Source organism: Conger conger, chromosome 5 (assembly GCF_963514075.1).
Source record: "Conger conger chromosome 5, fConCon1.1, whole genome shotgun sequence".
NCBI lineage: Eukaryota > Metazoa > Chordata > Actinopteri > Anguilliformes > Congridae > Conger > Conger conger.
In genome coordinates, this window is record NC_083764.1 from 66,691,964 (window position 1) to 66,709,463 (window position 17,500).

A 17,500-nucleotide genomic window follows, 5' to 3' on the forward strand; every position below is an offset into this window, starting at 1 on the left:
GCTATATTAGGCAGCCGTATGCAGATGTGACGAGGCTGGCCCACAGACGGTGTTTTTGATGTCTCTGGCTCTGTTGTACATGGGCTGGAGGTCTGTTAACCAAACAGCCTAGTTTCACAGACCAGTATGTCAGTGTCAGACGTGCTTAAAGGGGCTGCTCACCCTGAAACTGGTGCCACGGGCAGCAGAAAACACCTCAAATATCCGCAAAACTCTGGATGGATAAACAGAACTCTGGGTGAGTGGAGACCTTTAACCATGTCGAACACCGGTCTGTTCAACGGCTAACATGCTGAACAGAACCGGGACCTTCCTGTGGTCCAGAAGGTCTGGCAGACATCACTTTGTACCGCTAGTGCCTTTGAACAAACGTACTCGTGTCTGCAGATGAGCGAACACCATGTTTTGATGTGGTGACGCAGCGTACGTTTAGCAGGGAGGCGGTGCGTTTTGTGAAAATGCTCCAAAGTAGCCTAATAATAGTGATCGGAGCCCATTGTTGTTCATTTCTCATGAGTCATTTCTTACCAGTCGAACCCAAACGAGACACTGCAGCAAACTGGACTTGTGCTCCCCACTTAATAACAAAGATACAGATTTTAAAAAATACATTTAATTTTTCCTTCATGAGTTGACATCCATGCTCAACTGTTTGTTCCGTGTGTGTGGAAACCAGGGAGGAATCTGCATCAGCCAATAGGGCCAATAGGACCAATAGGGCCACTAGGGCCAGATAAATATTGGTTATTAATATGGGCCTCAGAATTTCCACATTGTGTATCCCTAGGAAATGCACTGTACTCCATAATAGAGCCAAATGGGACTTTGCTACAAAAACGGTTCTACTCTTTGTCAAAGCAAGCCTTTACCCCACACCTGTCCTGTGAGGAGTCTTTACCCCACACCTGTCCTATGAGGAGTCTTTACCCCACACCTGTCCTGTGAGGAGTCTTTACCCCACACCTGTCCTGTGAGGAGTCTTTACCCCACACCTGTCCTATGAGGAGTCTTTACCCCACACCTGTCCTGTGAGGAGTCTTTACCCCACACCTGTCCTGTGAGGGGGAGTCTTTACCCCACACCTGTCCTGTGAGGAGTCTTTACCCCACACCTGTCCTGTGAGGAGTCTTTACCCCACACCTGTCCTATGTGAGGAGACCTTACCCCACACCTACACCTGTATGGTAATGTGTGGGTTCTGCAGAAGGCTGTACAGTGAGTTAGCTGTCTGTGTTGTCATGATAAACGGTGCTAATTGAGGCCATTATCACTCCTCCACTCTTCCCCGCTGGGAGCTCACAGTGGGCTATGCTCCTCTCCCCACCCTGCTGCTGCTCTCCCCACCCTGCTGCTCTCTCAGTGCTGCTGCTGCTCTCTCAGTGCGCTGTGCTCCTCTCCCCACCCTGCTGCTGCTCTCTCAGTGCGCTGTGCTCCTCTCCCCACCCTGCTGCTGCTCTCTCAGTGGGCTGTGCTCCTCTCCCCACCCTGCTGCTGCTCTCTCAGTGGGCTGTGCTCCTCTCCCCGCCCTGCTGCTGCTCTCTCCCCACCCTGCTGCTCTCTCAGTGTGCTGTGCTCCTCTCCCCGCCCTGCTGCTGCTCTCTCAGTGCTGCTGCTGCTCTCTCAGTGCGCTGTGCTCCTCTCCCCGCCCTGCTGCTGCTCTCTCAGTGCGCTGTGCTCCTCTCCCCGCCCTGCTGCTGCTCTCTCAGTGCGCTGTGCTCCTCTCCCCGCCCTGCTGCTGCTCTCTCAGTGCGCTGTGCTCCTCTCCCCGCCCTGCTGCTGCTCTCTCAGTGCTGCTGCTGCTCTCTCAGTGCGCTGTGCTCCTCTCCCCGCCCTGCTGCTGCTCTCTCAGTGCTGCTGCTGCTCTCTCAGTGTGCTGTGCTCCTCTCCCCACCCTGCTGCTGCTCTCTCAGTGTGCTGTGCTCCTCTCCCCGCCCTGCTGGCTGGGCTGGATTGCAGCTCTCTGGGACTGGGTCCACCCTAAACCGCGGTCTAATCCAGCGCCGGCTCGGCCCGCGCTGAGCATGTCAGTGCCGCAGGTGTGTCGAGGTGTCAGGCCAGGGCCCCTGTCCTCTCACCCCCCCACCCCCCCACCCCCCTTCCCGGACACCATTTTCACCATTTATATAATTTCTGAAATGCCCCATCAGCCGTCCACCTGTTGGCGGCGTGCCCTGAAGGGTGACTGAGAGCGAGCGGGCTAACGGGCTAACGGGCTAACGGGCTAACGGGCTATCGGGCTAACAGGCTAACGGGCTAACGGGCTATCGGGCTAACGGGCTATCGGGCTAACGGGCTAACGGGCTATCGGGCTAACGGGCTATCGGGCTAACGGGCTAACGGGCTAACGGGCGGGGTGCGGGTGAGTCACGGTTGGCCTCGCCGCCGCGCGGACCAGCCTGCACTCTGCCGTCTGTGGGAGGCGCTCCTCTCCGCACTGTGCGGGGCCAGAGGTGCTGCGTTTGGAGGGGCGGTGATTAATATCTGCGCTTACATAAGCTCCCGGAGCGGTGAGGGACGGACCAGCGCAGCCCCGGAGAGGGGGATCTGTTGCTAGGTAACCGAGCCGAGGAGAAACGCTAAAAAACCACTCCAATCAGAGCTGTGACAATTACATAAATGTGTTTGGTTCCACCCAACCCCCACCCCCCCTCTGCTCCCGCCGTCAGCGCACTGATGCGGCGTTCTAACGGCGAGCCCGTTAGCGGAGCGCGTTAGCGTAGCACGTTAGCATAGCACGTTAGCGGAGCGCGTTCCTCCCTGCTTGTCTGAGGCAGACTCTTTAACACGGCCGCCTGCTGTGTACGGTAACCCGGCGCTGAACCTGCTAAATCTAAAAAGATAAATATGTACAGTCTGGAAAACTCAAATTGCGTGTCTAGACAGGCCAGCCAGGACTTCAAATTATCCGATTCATGTGCGATTTTCACTGCTGTGACCTGGTACTGGATTTAAATACAGAAACAGTGAATCTCCCAATTTACCCTGTATCTAATATACTCTGTACCCTAATATACCCTTATCCCTGCATACCCACATCCCTATGTACCCACAATCTACTACACCATGTCTAATATACCAACATCCTAATATACTCTTTACCCTAATATACCCACATCGCTATGTACCCACATCCTAATATGACTACATCCTGATCCACACTAGCCTAACCCTAAGCCTAACCTTATACCTAACCCTAACCCTAACTCCTCTCTGTGCGGTGTGGCTCTGTGCTGTGTGTGTCTGTACTGTGGCTCTCTGTGCTGTGTAGGGCTCTCTGTGCTGTGTGTCTCTGTGCTGTGTGTCTCTGTGCTGTGTGTCTCTGTGCTGTGTGGCTCTGTGCTGTGTGTCTCTGTGCTGTGTGGCTCTGTGCTGTGTGTCTCTGTGCTGTGTGTCTCTGTGCTGTGTGTCTCTGTGCTGTGTGTGTCTCTGTGCTGTGTGGCTCTGTGCTGTGTGTCTCTGTGCTGTGTGTCTCTGTGCTGTGGCTCTGTGCTGTGTGGGGCTCTGTGCTGTGTGTCTCTGTGCTGTGTGTCTCTGTGCTGTGTGTCTCTGTGCTGTGTGTGTCTCTGTGCTGTGTGTCTCTGTGCTGTGTGGCTCTGTGCTGTGTGTCTCTGTGCTGTGTGTCTCTGTGCTGTGTGTCTCTGTGCTGTGTGTCTCTGTGCTGTGTGTCTCTGTGCTGTGTGTCTCTGTGCTGTGGCTCTCTGTGCTGTGGCTCTGTGCTGTGTGGCGCAGGCTCTCGGGGGATCTCCCCTCCCTCTCCTGTACGGATGCTTTAAAGCGCGGTGGAACCCCAGGGCCCCGCGGAGCTGCTCCATCACGGGCCCCTTCAGCGCAGAAATACCCCGCAGCCGGGGGGCGCTACTGAGCTGACCTCCTGACGCACTCGTACTGCCTGTCAGCCACGGCTCGGCCAGCGTGCACCGCCCACCTGACTCCTTCAGCCCTGGCCCTTTACAGCAGGGTAGGGTAGCAGCCAGGGGGCTGGGCTTGTATCTGGAAGGTTGTGGGTTCGATTCCCAGCGAGGATTCCCATGACCCTTTGTTCCCTGGAGTGAGGACCAGGAGTGAGGACCCCAGCACACCCTGCGGCTCTTCAGGACCAGGAGTGAGGACCCCAACACACCCTGCGGCTGTTCAGGACCAGGGGTGAGGACCCCAGCACACCCTGTGGCTGTTCAGGACCAGGAGTGAGGACCCCAGCACACCCTGCGGCTGTTCAGGACCAGGGGTGAGGACCCCAGCACACCCTGTGGCTCTCCAGGACCAGGGGTGAGGACCCCAGCACACCCTGTGGCTCTCCAGGACCAGGAGTGAGGACCCCAGCACACCCTGTGGCTCTTCAGGACCAGGAGTGAGGACCCCAGCACACCCTGCGGCTCTCCAGGACCAGGAGTGAGGACCCCAGCACACCCTGCGGCTCTCCAGGACCAGGAGTGAGGACCCCAGCACACCCTGCGGCTCTCCAGGACCAGGAGTGAGGACCCCAGCACACTCTGCGGCTCTCGGGGACCAGGGCTGCTGCCCCCTGGTGTGAGTGGCAGTGTGTAAGAGAAGGGGGAGTGGTGTAGCTCTGGATGAGAGCGTGCGGTGAGTACGCACGGCGAGCCCCTCCGGGCGCTGAGCGCGGAAGGTTCCGGATGGCTGGCGGTGGGCGGCTGTCGGTGTCCGCTGCCAGCGGCAGACTCGGTTTTTGACGTCCTTGCCCCCCCGCGCCCCCCCCGCTCGGCTGTGGGGACGGGCCAGCAGCAGTGGAAGCTGGGCCCTGTTCCAGACGCGCCTCCTCTCCTGTTTGAGCAGATTATGAGCTGCGTTAATGCGCTCTTCAGAACGGAGGAGACATATTAATTACGGGCTTGGAGACGCGGGGTTGTCAGCCTGGGGGGGGGGGGGTGTCTCGGAGCGAGGGCCCACGGATGGCTGTGCCCTGGCCCTGCGCCTCAATGGACCGCCTGCATCACAAAGAGCACAGGCAAATGATAGTTCATTAGTTTCCCTGTGTGGGGCTCGTGTGTAAAAGGCCTTCACATGGAAACGCAGGGAGGTAGCTGCTACATTGCCGCTCCGTGTGAAAGATGTCCGGGTCTGTTATATGAATGTGGATCACTGTCCCACTGCATTCTGCAGCTACAGCTGGACTCTGGGACTCTGTTGATTGACTCTGGGACTCTGGGTCTGTGCAGATTGACTCTGGGACTCTGTAGATTGACTCTGTGACTCTGTAGATTGACTCTGTGACTCTGTAGATTGACTCTGGGACTGTGCAGGTTGACTCTGGGACTCTGTAGTTTGACTCTGTGACTCTGGGACTCTGTAGATTGACTCTGGGACTCTGTTGATTGACTCTGGGACTCTGTAGTTTGACTCTGGGACTCTGTAGATTGACTCTGTGACTCTGGGACTCTGTAGATTGACTCTGTGACTCTGTAGATTGACTCTGGGTCTGTGCAGATTGACTCTGGGACTCTGTTGATTGACTCTGGGACTCTGTAGATTGACTCTGTGACTCTGTAGATTGACTCTGGGACTCTGTAGATTGACTCTGTGACTCTGTAGATTGACTCTGGGTCTGTGCAGATTGACTCTGGGACTCTGTAGATTGACTCTGGGTCTGTGCAGATTGACTCTGGGACTCTGTTGATTGACTCTGGGACTCTGTTGATTGACTCTGGGACTCTGGGTCTGTGCAGATTGACTCTGGGACTGTGCAGGTTGACTCTGGGACTCTGTAGTTTGACTCTGTGACTCTGGGACTCTGTAGATTGACTCTGGGACTCTGTAGATTGACTCTGTGACTCTGTTGATTGACTCTGGGACTCTGTAGTTTGACTCTGGGACTCTGTAGATTGACTCTGGGACTCTGTAGATTGACTCTGGGTCTGTGCAGATTGACTCTGGGACTCTGTAGATTGACTCTGGGACTCTGTAGATTGACTCTGTGACTCTGCAGATTGACTCTGTGACTCTGTAGATTGACTCTGTGACTCTGTAGATTGACTCTGGGACTCTGTAGATTGACTCTGGGACTCTGTAGATTGACTCTGGGTCTGTGCAGATTGACTCTGGGACTGTGCAGATTGACTCTGGGACTCTGTAGATTGACTCTGGGACTCTGTAGATTGACTCTGGGACTCTGTGACTCTGCAGATTGACTCTGTGACTCTGTAGATTGACTCTGTGACTCTGTAGATTGACTCTGTGACTCTGTAGATTGACTCTGGGACTGTGCAGATTGACTCTGGGACTCTGTAGTTTGACTCTGGGACTCTGTAGATTGACTCTGTGACTCTGTAGATTGACTCTGGGTCTGTGCAGATTGACTCTGGGACTCTGTAGATTGACTCTGTGACTCTGTAGATTGACTCTGGGACTCTGTAGATTGACTCTGTGACTCTGTAGATTGACTCTGGGACTGTGCAGATTGACTCTGGGACTCTGTAGATTGACTCTGTGACTCTGTAGATTGACTCTGTGACTCTGTAGATTGACTCTGGGACTCTGTAGATTGACTCTGTGACTCTGTAGATTGACTCTGGGACTGTGCAGATTGACTCTGGGACTCTGTAGATTGACTCTGTGACTCTGTAGATTGACTCTGGGACTGTGCAGATTGACTCTGGGACTCTGTAGATTGACTCTGGGACTGTGCAGATTGACTCTGGGACTCTGTAGATTGACTCTGGGACTGTGCAGATTGACTCTGGGACTGTGCAGATTGACTCTGGGACTGTGCAGGTTGACTCTGGGTCTGTGCAGATTGACTCTGGGACTGTGCAGTGAAGAGAAGCACTGGCTGGCTGAAATGATGTTGGAGGATTATTTCTGCACCTCTGTGCTCCTCTGAAATGAACAGAGGATACTGTACAGAGATGTGCTTGAAGCTATTATTATTATTATTATTATTATTATTATTATTAACGTTATTATTATTCATGATTCTGACTCATGTGTTGCTTTTTAATTGAGTTAGTTGTAACATCGGCCTTTTGCGCATAGATCTGTGTGTGTGTGTGTGTGTGTGTGAGGGCGAGTGTGTGTGTGTGTGTGTGTGAGAGAGAGTGTGTGTGTGTGTGTGTGGCCTGTTGTAGCTCCACTTTGTGTCGTTGGATCCACAAGGAGGCAGAGACTCTGCTGTGTGATGTTGCCATGGGAACTGCCCTTAAGAGCACAAAAAAGGATGTAAAAAAAGAGAAAAACATTTTCACACTTGTGGAGTTTCTCTTGGAGTTTATGTAAGCAGGTTTATATAAAGTGTGTTTTGATGCATGGAAGGAAGGGGGTAGCAGCATTGGTGTGAGCCAATTGCAGGGTAGAGTTCCACGGCCCACTGTGTCTTAGCCAATGACAGTAGCAGGGTGGAGTCACATGGCTTGTGTCATAGCCAATCACGGTCGGAGAATGCAACCACATGGCCCGCAGCGTCATGGTTCTTCCTCCTCGTTTCCTTTCCTTGCCTCCTTTCCTCATTCCAAGCTCCACCCATCATAGGATGGTGGAGTCAGGGAAATGCTTATTCGGCAAATGCAAAGTCCTTGCACATTCCAATGTCAGTTTGAAGGCACGTCAGATGGAGAGATCGTTTATACGTTGCGTGTTCTGAACAAAAACTCCTCTTTCCCTCCATGTGCCTTTCCTTTCCTAGCCCCTTCAAGGAGCATTTAGCAGCTTAGAGCAGTGTTCCTCAGCCCTGGTCCTGGAGAGGCGCAGGGTGTGCTGGGGTCCTCACTCCTGGTCCTGGAGAGCCGCAGGGTGTGCTGGGGTACTCACTCCTGGTCCTCACTGACTGACTCTGAATCAACTCTGACTGACTCTGACTCTGACTCTGACTGACTCTGACTCTGACTCTGACTCTGACTCTGACTCTGACTGACTCTGACTCTGACTCTGACTCTGACTCTGACTGACTCTGACTCTGACTGACTCTGACTGACTTTGACTCTGACTCTGACTCTGACTCTGACTCTGACTCTGACTCACTCTGACTGACTTTGACTCTGACTCTGACTCTGACTCTGACTCTGACTCTGACTCACTCTGACTGACTCTGACTCTGACTCTGACTCTGACTGACTCTGACTCTGACTGACTCTGACTCTGACTGACTCTGACTCTGACTCTGACTCTGACTGACTCTGACTCTGACTGACTCTGACTCACTCTGACTGACTCTGACTCTGACTCTGACTGACTCTGACTCTGACTCTGACTCTGACTGACTCTGACTCTGACTCTGACTCTGACTCTGACTGACTCTGACTCTGACTCTGACTCTGACTCTGACTGACTCTGACTCTGACTCTGACTCTGACTCTGACTCTGACTGACTCTGACTGACTCTGACTCTGACTCTGACTGACTCTGACTCAGAGGAACACAAACTGCCAGCCGCTTCTTCTCTCTCCCTGGTCCACCAGTCGCTTGCAGCTGCCTGATCAACTAAAGGGGGCGCCACAAAGGACTGGATGCCACAACAAATCCTCAAGAGGAGTAACACACAAAAAAGAGGTCATTGGCTTATTTCCATTGTGGTCCTTTTAAATGGTAAATGGTTGGCATTTACATAGCGCCTTTATCCAAAGCGCTGTACAATTGATGCTTCTCCATTCACCCATTCATACACACACTCACACACCAACGGCGATTGGCTGCCATGCAAGGCGCCGACCAGCTCGTCAGGAGCATTTGGGGGTTAGGTGTCTTGCTCAGGGACACTTCGACACAGCCCGGGCGGGGGATGGAACCGGCAACCCTCCGACTGCCAGATGACTGCTCTTACTGCCTGAGCCATGTCGCCCCACGCCCCTTTTAGGGATGGGGGGTTGTGGATAGGGAGTGGGGGATGGAAATCTTCAGTCTGAACTGCTTTGAAATTTTTTAGATAAAAACAAAAGCAGACCAGGGTTGAGGACCCAGTGGTGTAAGTAACTGCTGCCTGTGAGTGTTAGAGCAACCAGTGAGTGTGTTTACCCCATTGCGTTCTGCTGACTCTCAGAGGAATGTCAATTGAATATTGAACAGAATATACCTGGACCTTACTTTGGACCGTAAGGATGACATGTACGCATGTCCAATAAGGGATGGGGATGGCAGAAGATCTTGTTGGATCATGTATGTTCCATTTACATGAATTGCTCACTGGTGTTTTCTGAGCATTTCTACTCTTTCTGGGTCAGTCAGACCGCCTCTGTCACCCTGTCTGTTGAGAGTGGAGCAAATTGAATTCAAACAGGTCATTGTAACAGCCGTGAGAGGATTTTTCCCGGTGAGAAAAGGAACTCCTGAATTAGGCGGGATCCGGGATGATACATGATGGGAATGGTTTTTATCCGTCATTTTCCCCTCGAACTACCGAACGCTGCGTGTGCGCGCCTGTGCCTCCCCCGCGCGCTTCCGCGGCTGCCCACGGATTTGACCTCGCGAGCCGCACGCGCGCGCGTCCCCGCCGCTGCGTTCACTGCCCTCGCTAAACCGCGGCCGCGGCGGACCTCCGCGAGTGAACTGAGAGCGACGGAAAGCGGAGCAGCTGCCGTTTTTCTCCTGTTTGCCCCCAAAGAGAGTAGTCTTAAGATCTATTTCATGTCCTATTTTTGAGTCTGACATGTGCTAAAATTAGCGGAGTGACCTGAATTCCAGATGATCTATCATTCGATCTTCACTGGAGCTTCCTTATTTCGCTTTTACTACCGAGTGTAGGCCTACGCTCTTTTTACGGTGCAACAGATGAACATATTATAGGTACTTCCTATATTACAACCACTGGCTCCAATACGGGCAACGTAGCCAATCTCCTCTTTTGTCTGTTACCTGAATCAGTTTTCCTATATTGGATTTGCTTATTCGACAGCATGCTTTATATTCTAATTATTTGATTTTTTATTCTTTAGATTATTGTAGATTTAGAGGACGTATGGTGTTTCAAACCAAATTTGAAAAAACAAAAACAGAACTGCATGCATGCAGTCTACCTCACCTGTACCTTAAAAAAAGCTACATTTGGATGCATTACTTTTTCTCATGAACAATACAGAACGCTCAGAGGAGTTGCACAACAGCATGATATTATCCTAATGGCTACACAACGGGTACAAATAGACTCGGTGCCTCCACAAGTCTTGTCTATGATGAAGGACATTACATGTTTAATCCTTGTCTCGCGCACTGTCATCACCCGCGCCCCTTCGCCACTTTGTGTCATCTATTCCCACACCGACGGCGAAAGATCACCTGGGGAGTTTAATTAAATCTTATGTTCTGCACTTCGCAAAGGATTGACGTTTGTGTGGTTCTGTTCCTCTGGACGTGGTTCTGGACGTGGTTCAGATGTATCTTCGTGGCAGAACATCCATACAAACCTCTCCGGCGGTGAGCCGTTGGTACCGGTTAAATAATCGTTGGCTCACAGCCCTGAACGCTCCTATTTATACCCTCTGATCACGGCTGGCCACTTCACTTTCCCGGGCGCCCAGCATGGCTCGAGCTTTACTCCAGCTGATCCTGAGTGCGCAGCCGCACTCCCTCTCAGCAGGGCGACCTGCTCCTCACGGCCTCTTATCACCCCCCCCCCCCCCCCCCCAAAAAAAAAACACACACCCACCCACTCGTGGCAATACTGCGCGTACGGTGTCACCCATCAACGCCACCCAACCCAGATGTCTACTGTACTAACTCAGTAACAGTCTAACCCCTGATATCGCACCCAGATATCTACTGTACTAATTCAGTAATAGTCTAACCCCCTGCTTTGCGCTTTCCCGTTGGAAGATGTGCGTGCCACTGTGGGTGTTTTTTTGTTTTTTTTTTGCTATTGAAAATTTTAATTTAGGAAATATTAAGTAACGGATATCCAAAGACAGGATTTATTAAAACTTTTGAGCAAAAGCCGAGTTGGTCATGAACGCATCTTAAAGCGCTTGACGCTTGACGGTGGCAGCAGCAAGTCTATTGTAGCTGTTCTTGGCATTTCTGAAACTTGGCGGTAATACACCGCCCGTCTATTTTGTGCTGGGCTTTATCATAACAAGAAACCTGTGACCTTTCAGAGAGTGGTATCGCCATGGTTACGGAACAATCTTTTTTTCTCAAGATCCACTTTATAGAAACACCTCAAATTAATTCCCACACCAGTTACGTGGGAGAGGCGAGAGGAGGAGGGGCGCCGATGCGCGAGCGGTTCCTGGTTTCTGCGCTCCGTGGGAACTGAACGCTTTTGTATTCGCTTTGTTGGGAACGCGTTCATTATTTTAACAAAACTATACAAAAAAAGTTTATTTTTTATTTTTTATGAATGAATCAATGAATGAGCTTAATTTCACCCTGGACTATTAGGCGTTTGTTTCGTCTCGCGGTGTGAACAGAAGCGGAAGCGCGCGTGGCGCACATCGATGGATGCTGTTCAGCGATTGGAGATTTAAAAAAGAGTATTCGGGGAAAGTTTTCTAGTTGTAATCTCGTAGTATTGTATGCGTGAGAAGGTAATACAAAAGTAGTGTGAAGTCGATACGGATAGAACCAGACATCAGGTACATCTGATCGGTGTATGAAGGAGCGAGTAAAAAACCGACAGTGATAAGATCGCGTATAGTTTTTAGCCTTGTGTGTTTTGTGGATGGTCATTGTGATCGCAAGTGGGGGATTTTCTTTCCCAAACTCTCTTTGGATTCTGGAGTAGGAATTTGATCAGAAGACTTCGTTTCAGTATTTTGACAGCTCTACCAACTAACGGCAGTTTTCGCTTGTGGTTTGCCGCCAGTGAGCAAGGGAGGAGTTGGTCTGGTGTCAAAATGCGCCTTTCTCGATGCTCGCGCAGATGGAGCGATAGCTGCCTTTCATAAGAAACAACCCTACCGCGCGAGCCGACGGCGAAAGATCACCTGGGGAGTTTAATTAAATCTTATGTTCTGCACTTCGCAAAGGATTGACGTTTGTGTGGTTCTGTTCCTCTGGACGTGTGTGCGCAAATACAGAATAATCTGAAGATATGATGAAAAAATGAGTGAAAACTGAGAGGACATTTTTCCACTTCAGACTCGCTTCCTTTCCCCCCTCCCTCTCGCCCTGTTTTCCAGGGGCTAATCCCTCTTTTCCCTGCCTTTCCCCCCCGGTATCTCTGGACTCTCGCAGAATGGCGCGGTTTGGAGACGACGTCCCCAGTGTGGTGGGATCAGCGGACGGGGGCTCGGAGCGCGCCGGGGACAATGAGGGGCAGGCGGGGTCCGCCGGTGGAGTTTCGGCGTCCCTGAGTCAGACCAAAGCGCAGAGAGCGCGCACCATGGCGCTGTACAACCCCATCCCCGCGAAGCGCAACTGCCTCACCGTCAACAGGTCCCTCTTCATCTTCGCCGAAGACAACATGATCAGGAAATACGCCAGGAAGGTTATAGAATGGCCATATCCTTTTCGTTATGGTAAAAGTAGAAATGTGATAACATGCTGAAGTGTTCTAATAACCCACACACACACACACACTTTCAGTTGAATACACTCACTCACTCACACACACACACACACACACACACACACACACACACACACGCACAGGCAGACGCACACGCACACACACACACACACACACACACACACACACACACACACAGACACACATATGAGCGGCTGTTACTTTCTGAGAACGATTTTCACATATTGGGTAACAGGTGTGCTTGGGGTGACCCGACTCTGTTATGTTCTGTGGTGCTTATGCTTAGTCTAGGGCAGTTATGTAACTCTAGTAGTTCAGTTACCTGATGCTGTTGTGTCAATCAAATGGTCCTCAGTTTAATTCGTGAATCTGAACAGTGAGGAATTATTTACATTTCACATTTTAACAGATAACATTTTATCTGTTATATAAGTAAAATGATCGTTCTGGTGATTAGGAAATAGAAAAGAAAACGAGAAGTTTATTAACCCTTTCTGTCTTAAGAGCGCCGTATGACACTCAACCAAACCAAACCCCCTTGGGATTTGGACAGAGCCACTTCATATTGGGCTTGGACTTTTAACACAAGTGATTACTGAGAAATCAGTGCGACCTGGGGGGTTTTCAGGACCACGGACAGCGAGCGAGAACGTACCTTTAAACCAGTGGTTCTCAAACTAGGTCCCGGAGTACCCCTGTGTATGCTGATTTTCGTTCCAACCACAATTGCAATCCAATGTTTTTTAACAAACTGTTAATTGTTGGTTATAGCGGGATTACCGTCTTAAACCAAATTTTTTTAGATAGCTATGAAACAATGCGTACATTTTGCAGAAAAATTGCACAACAAGTCATTAATTATTTTGAACTGATCAAATTAAAGACGGAAGTGAATCGGTTGCTTTGGTGAAAATGTTGACACCTGGCCACCAAAAACGAACAATTTGAATGATAATGAAGAATTCAGAGGCGAAGCAAATGATAGCAAGATAAATCTGCATTGTGTTTTTGGAAATAAATTACAAATTAAATTAAACACGTGTTGAACTACCTAATTATGAGTAGTTAACCTCAGTGTTTTATTTGTAACCTCTTCTTATGTAATTGTTTGCAAGATTACGGACAATGTGAACATAATAATGTTACTCTTCATGCTATTTTTCACATAATTTGGTTTAAGGTAAATAATCCATCTTTAGATAGCTAGAAAAGCACCTAATTAAGAATGATTAACCGCTTGCCAATTATTCAGTGGCAATTATGGTTGAAACAAAAACCAGCATACAAGGGGGTACCCCAGGACTGAGTAGGGGCGCCACTGTGTTAAACCTTTAAACCTTTAAACCTTTATTGTGTTTGAAAATAATTCATTATTACGCCTCACTGGCCCTGGGTATTGAGCTTGTAAATGTCAGTCACAGGTTATTTGAAATATGAATGTTAAAGAATCAGCTGGTTAGAGGGACAAAGCATTTTCTATGTCTGCATTTGCACAGACAGGTGTTTGCAACTCCAACCTGCTATTCAGTCAATATTTCCAGCCGACAGAGAGGGAGCGGGAGAGAGAGAGAGCTGACATTTTAACACTGCAGGCTCATACTTGCTACTTTCTCAGCACCTCATAGTTTAGCATTTCAGTTTTGGAAGATCATACAACTGGACATTGAACTAAATTATCAGTTAGAAAAAAAAAAGGATAATTCAGATGTTTTATTTATCATGGTTATAATTTAACGCTCTTATCCAGCGACGTACAGTTGATTAGACTAAGCAGGAGACAATCCTCCCCTGGAGCAACGGCTATGCGTTGGGCTCAAGGCTGTGCGGATCTTATTGTGGCTACACTGGGATCGAACCACCGACCTTGCGGGTCCCAGTCATGTACCTTAACCACTTGTTTTTTCTTTTTTTCTGCTTTCTCTCATCCTGTGTGCGACATGATGGTTATTAATTATCACACTGAGGGTGGGGCTATAGGAGGACTTGCTGTCCGACTTGGAGGCTGTTTAAGGATCAAGTCAAACCATTGTGCATGTGTAATCCATCTCTCTCACACGTGGGAAAAGACTATTACAGATTCGGGGTTGTGTTTTTCCTCACAAAAGGCAGATTTGCGTTTGAACGACCGCAGTGCCCACACAACAGGTGAGAGATCCAGAGAGGCAGAGGAAGCACCTGATTGGTGTACTTCACAGTTATTCAGCTACAGGTGGGGGTTTAGGTGTTCAGAAGGAAAGGGACAGACAGACAGACAGACAGACAGGCAGACAGACAGAGAGGTGCTGATACTGCTGTTGCTATGGAAAGAGGGTTGATATTTTTGGTCCTGGTGGAGATGGGGGTTAGTACTGTTGTTGCTATGGAGAGAGGGTTGATATTTCTGGTCCTGGTGGAGATGGGGTTTAGTACTGTTGTTGCTATGGAGAGAGGGTTGATATTTTTGGCGTTGGTGGAGATGGGGGTTAGTACTGTTGTTGCTATGGAGAGAGGGTTGATATTTTTGGCGTTGGTGGAGATGGGGGTTAGTACTGTTGTTGCTATGGAGAGAGGGTTGATATTTTTGGCGTTGGTGGAGAAGAGGGTTAGTACTGTTGTTGCTATGGAGAGAGGGTTGATATTTTTGGTGTTCGTGGAGATGGGGTTTAGTACTGTTGTTGCTATGGAGAGAGGGTTGATATTTTTGGTGTTGGTGGAGATGGGGGTTAGTACTGTTGTTGCTATGGAGAGAGGGTTGATATTTTTGGTGTTGGTGGAGATGGGGGTTAGTGCTGTTGTTGCTATGGAGAGAGGGTTGATATTTTTGGTGTTGGTGGAGATGGGGGTTAGTGTTGTTGTTGCGATGGAGAGAGGGTTGATATTTTTGGTGTTGGTGGAGATGGGGTTTCGTACTATTGTTGCTATGGAGAGAGGGTTGATATTTTTGGGGTTGGTGGGGGGGAACAGGGTTTTGTACTGTTGGTGGTATGGTCAGAAGGGTGGGCCTGGCTCTCTAAGGCTGATATATGCCTGTGTGCTTTTTGACATTCCTGCTCAGTGATGAAATGGCAGCTATATCTGCGCCATTTTATTTTGCTAGAAGCGTTTTGCTGCATTGCATTGTGGGAAATGTGCAGCTCCTCACTAATGAGCTAATTAGAGTGTCTGGGCTGAGGGAATTGGCTGGAGCAGAGGGCAGCGTGACCGCGAGCGCTTCGGAGAACAGTGCGCAGCTCCTGGTGTGCCAAACTTAACCCACTACATTCTGCTCTTCTGTGGAGAGAGGGTTGGTATGTTTGGCGTTGGTGGAGATGGGGGTTAGTACTGTTGTTGCTATGGAGAGAGGGTTGATATTTTTGGTGTTGGTGGAGATGGGGGTTAGTACTGTTGTTGCCATGGAGAGAGGGTTGATATTTTTGGTGTTGGTGGAGATGGGGGTTAGTACTATTGTTGCTATGGAGAGAGGGTTGATATTTTTGGTGTTGGTGGAGATGGGGGTTAGTACTATTGTTGCTATGGAGAGAGGGTTGATATTTTTGGTGTTAGTGGAGATGGGGGTTAGTACTGTTGTTGCTATGGAGAGAGGGTTGATATTTTTGGTGTTGGTGGAGATGGGGGTTAGTACTATTGTTGCTATGGAGAGAGGGTTGATATTTTTGGTGTTGGTGGAGATGGGGGTTAGTACTATTGTTGCTATGGAGAGAGGGTTGATATTTTTGGTGTTGGTGGAGATGGGGGTTAGTACTGTTGTTGCTATGGAGAGAGGGTTGATATTTTTGGTGTTGGTGGAGATGGGGGTTAGTACTGTTGTTGCTATGGAGAGAGGGTTGATATTTTTGGTGTTGGTGGAGATGGGGGTTAGTGCTGTTGTTGCTATGGAGAGAGGGTTGATATTTTTGGTGTTGGTGGAGATGGGGGTTAGTACTGTTGTTGCTATGGAGAGAGGGTTGATATTTTTGGTGTTGGTGGAGATGGGGGTTAGTACTGTTGTTGCGATGGAGAGAGGGTTGATATTTTTGGTGTTGGTGGAGATGGGGGTTAGTACTGTTGTTGCTATGGAGAGAGGGTTGATATTTTTGGTGTTGGTGGAGATGGGGGTTAGTACTGTTGTTGCGATGGAGAGAGGGTTGATATTTTTGGTGTTGGTGGAGATGGGGGTTAGTACTGTTGTTGCGATGGAGAGGGTTGATATTTTTGGTGTTGGTGGAGATGGGGGTTAGTACTGTTGTTGCGATGGAGAGAGGGTTGATATTTTTGGTGTTGGTGGAGATGGGGGTTAGTACTGTTGTTGCTATGGAGAGAGGGTTATTCTGCCCAGATACCCCTGAAGGCTCTGCCCCGCCCCTGGCCCCGCCCCTCTCTTCCGCCCACTCCCAGGCCTGGCCCCGCCCCACTCTCAGCCCTGGTCTCCTTTTTTTTCCGGTCCCAGAAATCAGTCATGATTTCCCAAAAGCTTGTACTTGGAAAAAAAAAATTAGATCAGCTCAAACAGCCAGGGGCAATTCTAATTGAGTTTTTTTTTTTTTTAATCTGTCTTTTTTCATTAATGCATTTTCCACATTTGGGTGACCAGATTACTCAAGGCAGAGCAGAGATTGAATTTTGGTGTAAACCTTTTGTTTTATATTATTTATGGTTATTTTATTTTTAGGGGTGGGGGGTCAAGGGGGTAGGAGGGGGATGAAGGTCCAAATGCTGTTCACTGATACTGTGTTACTTCTCCTTGAAAGTAGTAATGTATACATGAGAACCTCATAGACTTACCAACAGACACTGTGTAACAGCACTAACACACCACCTAGCCTTACCTACAGACACCGTGTAACAGCACTAACACACCACCTAGCCTTACCTACAGACACCGTGTAACAGCACTAACACACCACCTAGCCTTACCTACAGACACCGTGTAACAGCGCTAACACAGCACCAAGCCTTACCTACAGACACCGTGTAACAGCGCTAACACCTCCTAGCCTTACCTACAGACACTGTGTAACAGCGCTAACACAGCACCTAGCCTTACCTACAGACACCGTGTAACAGGGCTAACACAGCACCTAGCCTTACCTACAGACACCGTGTAACAGCGCTAACACCACCTAGCCTTACCTA

General features: G+C 49.7%; 1 protein-coding gene across 1 annotated transcript in view; it reads left to right on the forward strand.

Annotated features, from left to right (window-relative positions):
* Nucleotides 1-11,167: 11,167 nt before the first annotated feature.
* LOC133129003 (voltage-dependent R-type calcium channel subunit alpha-1E-like) overlaps nucleotides 11,168-17,500 on the forward strand; it is an 89,831-nt gene continuing 83,498 nt past the window's right edge. Inside the window, exon 1 of the mRNA XM_061242807.1 lies at nucleotides 11,168-12,381. Within this exon, the coding sequence (XP_061098791.1) occupies nucleotides 12,116-12,381 (266 nt within the window). The 5' untranslated portion in view covers nucleotides 11,168-12,115. The remainder of the gene's footprint in view (nucleotides 12,382-17,500) is intronic.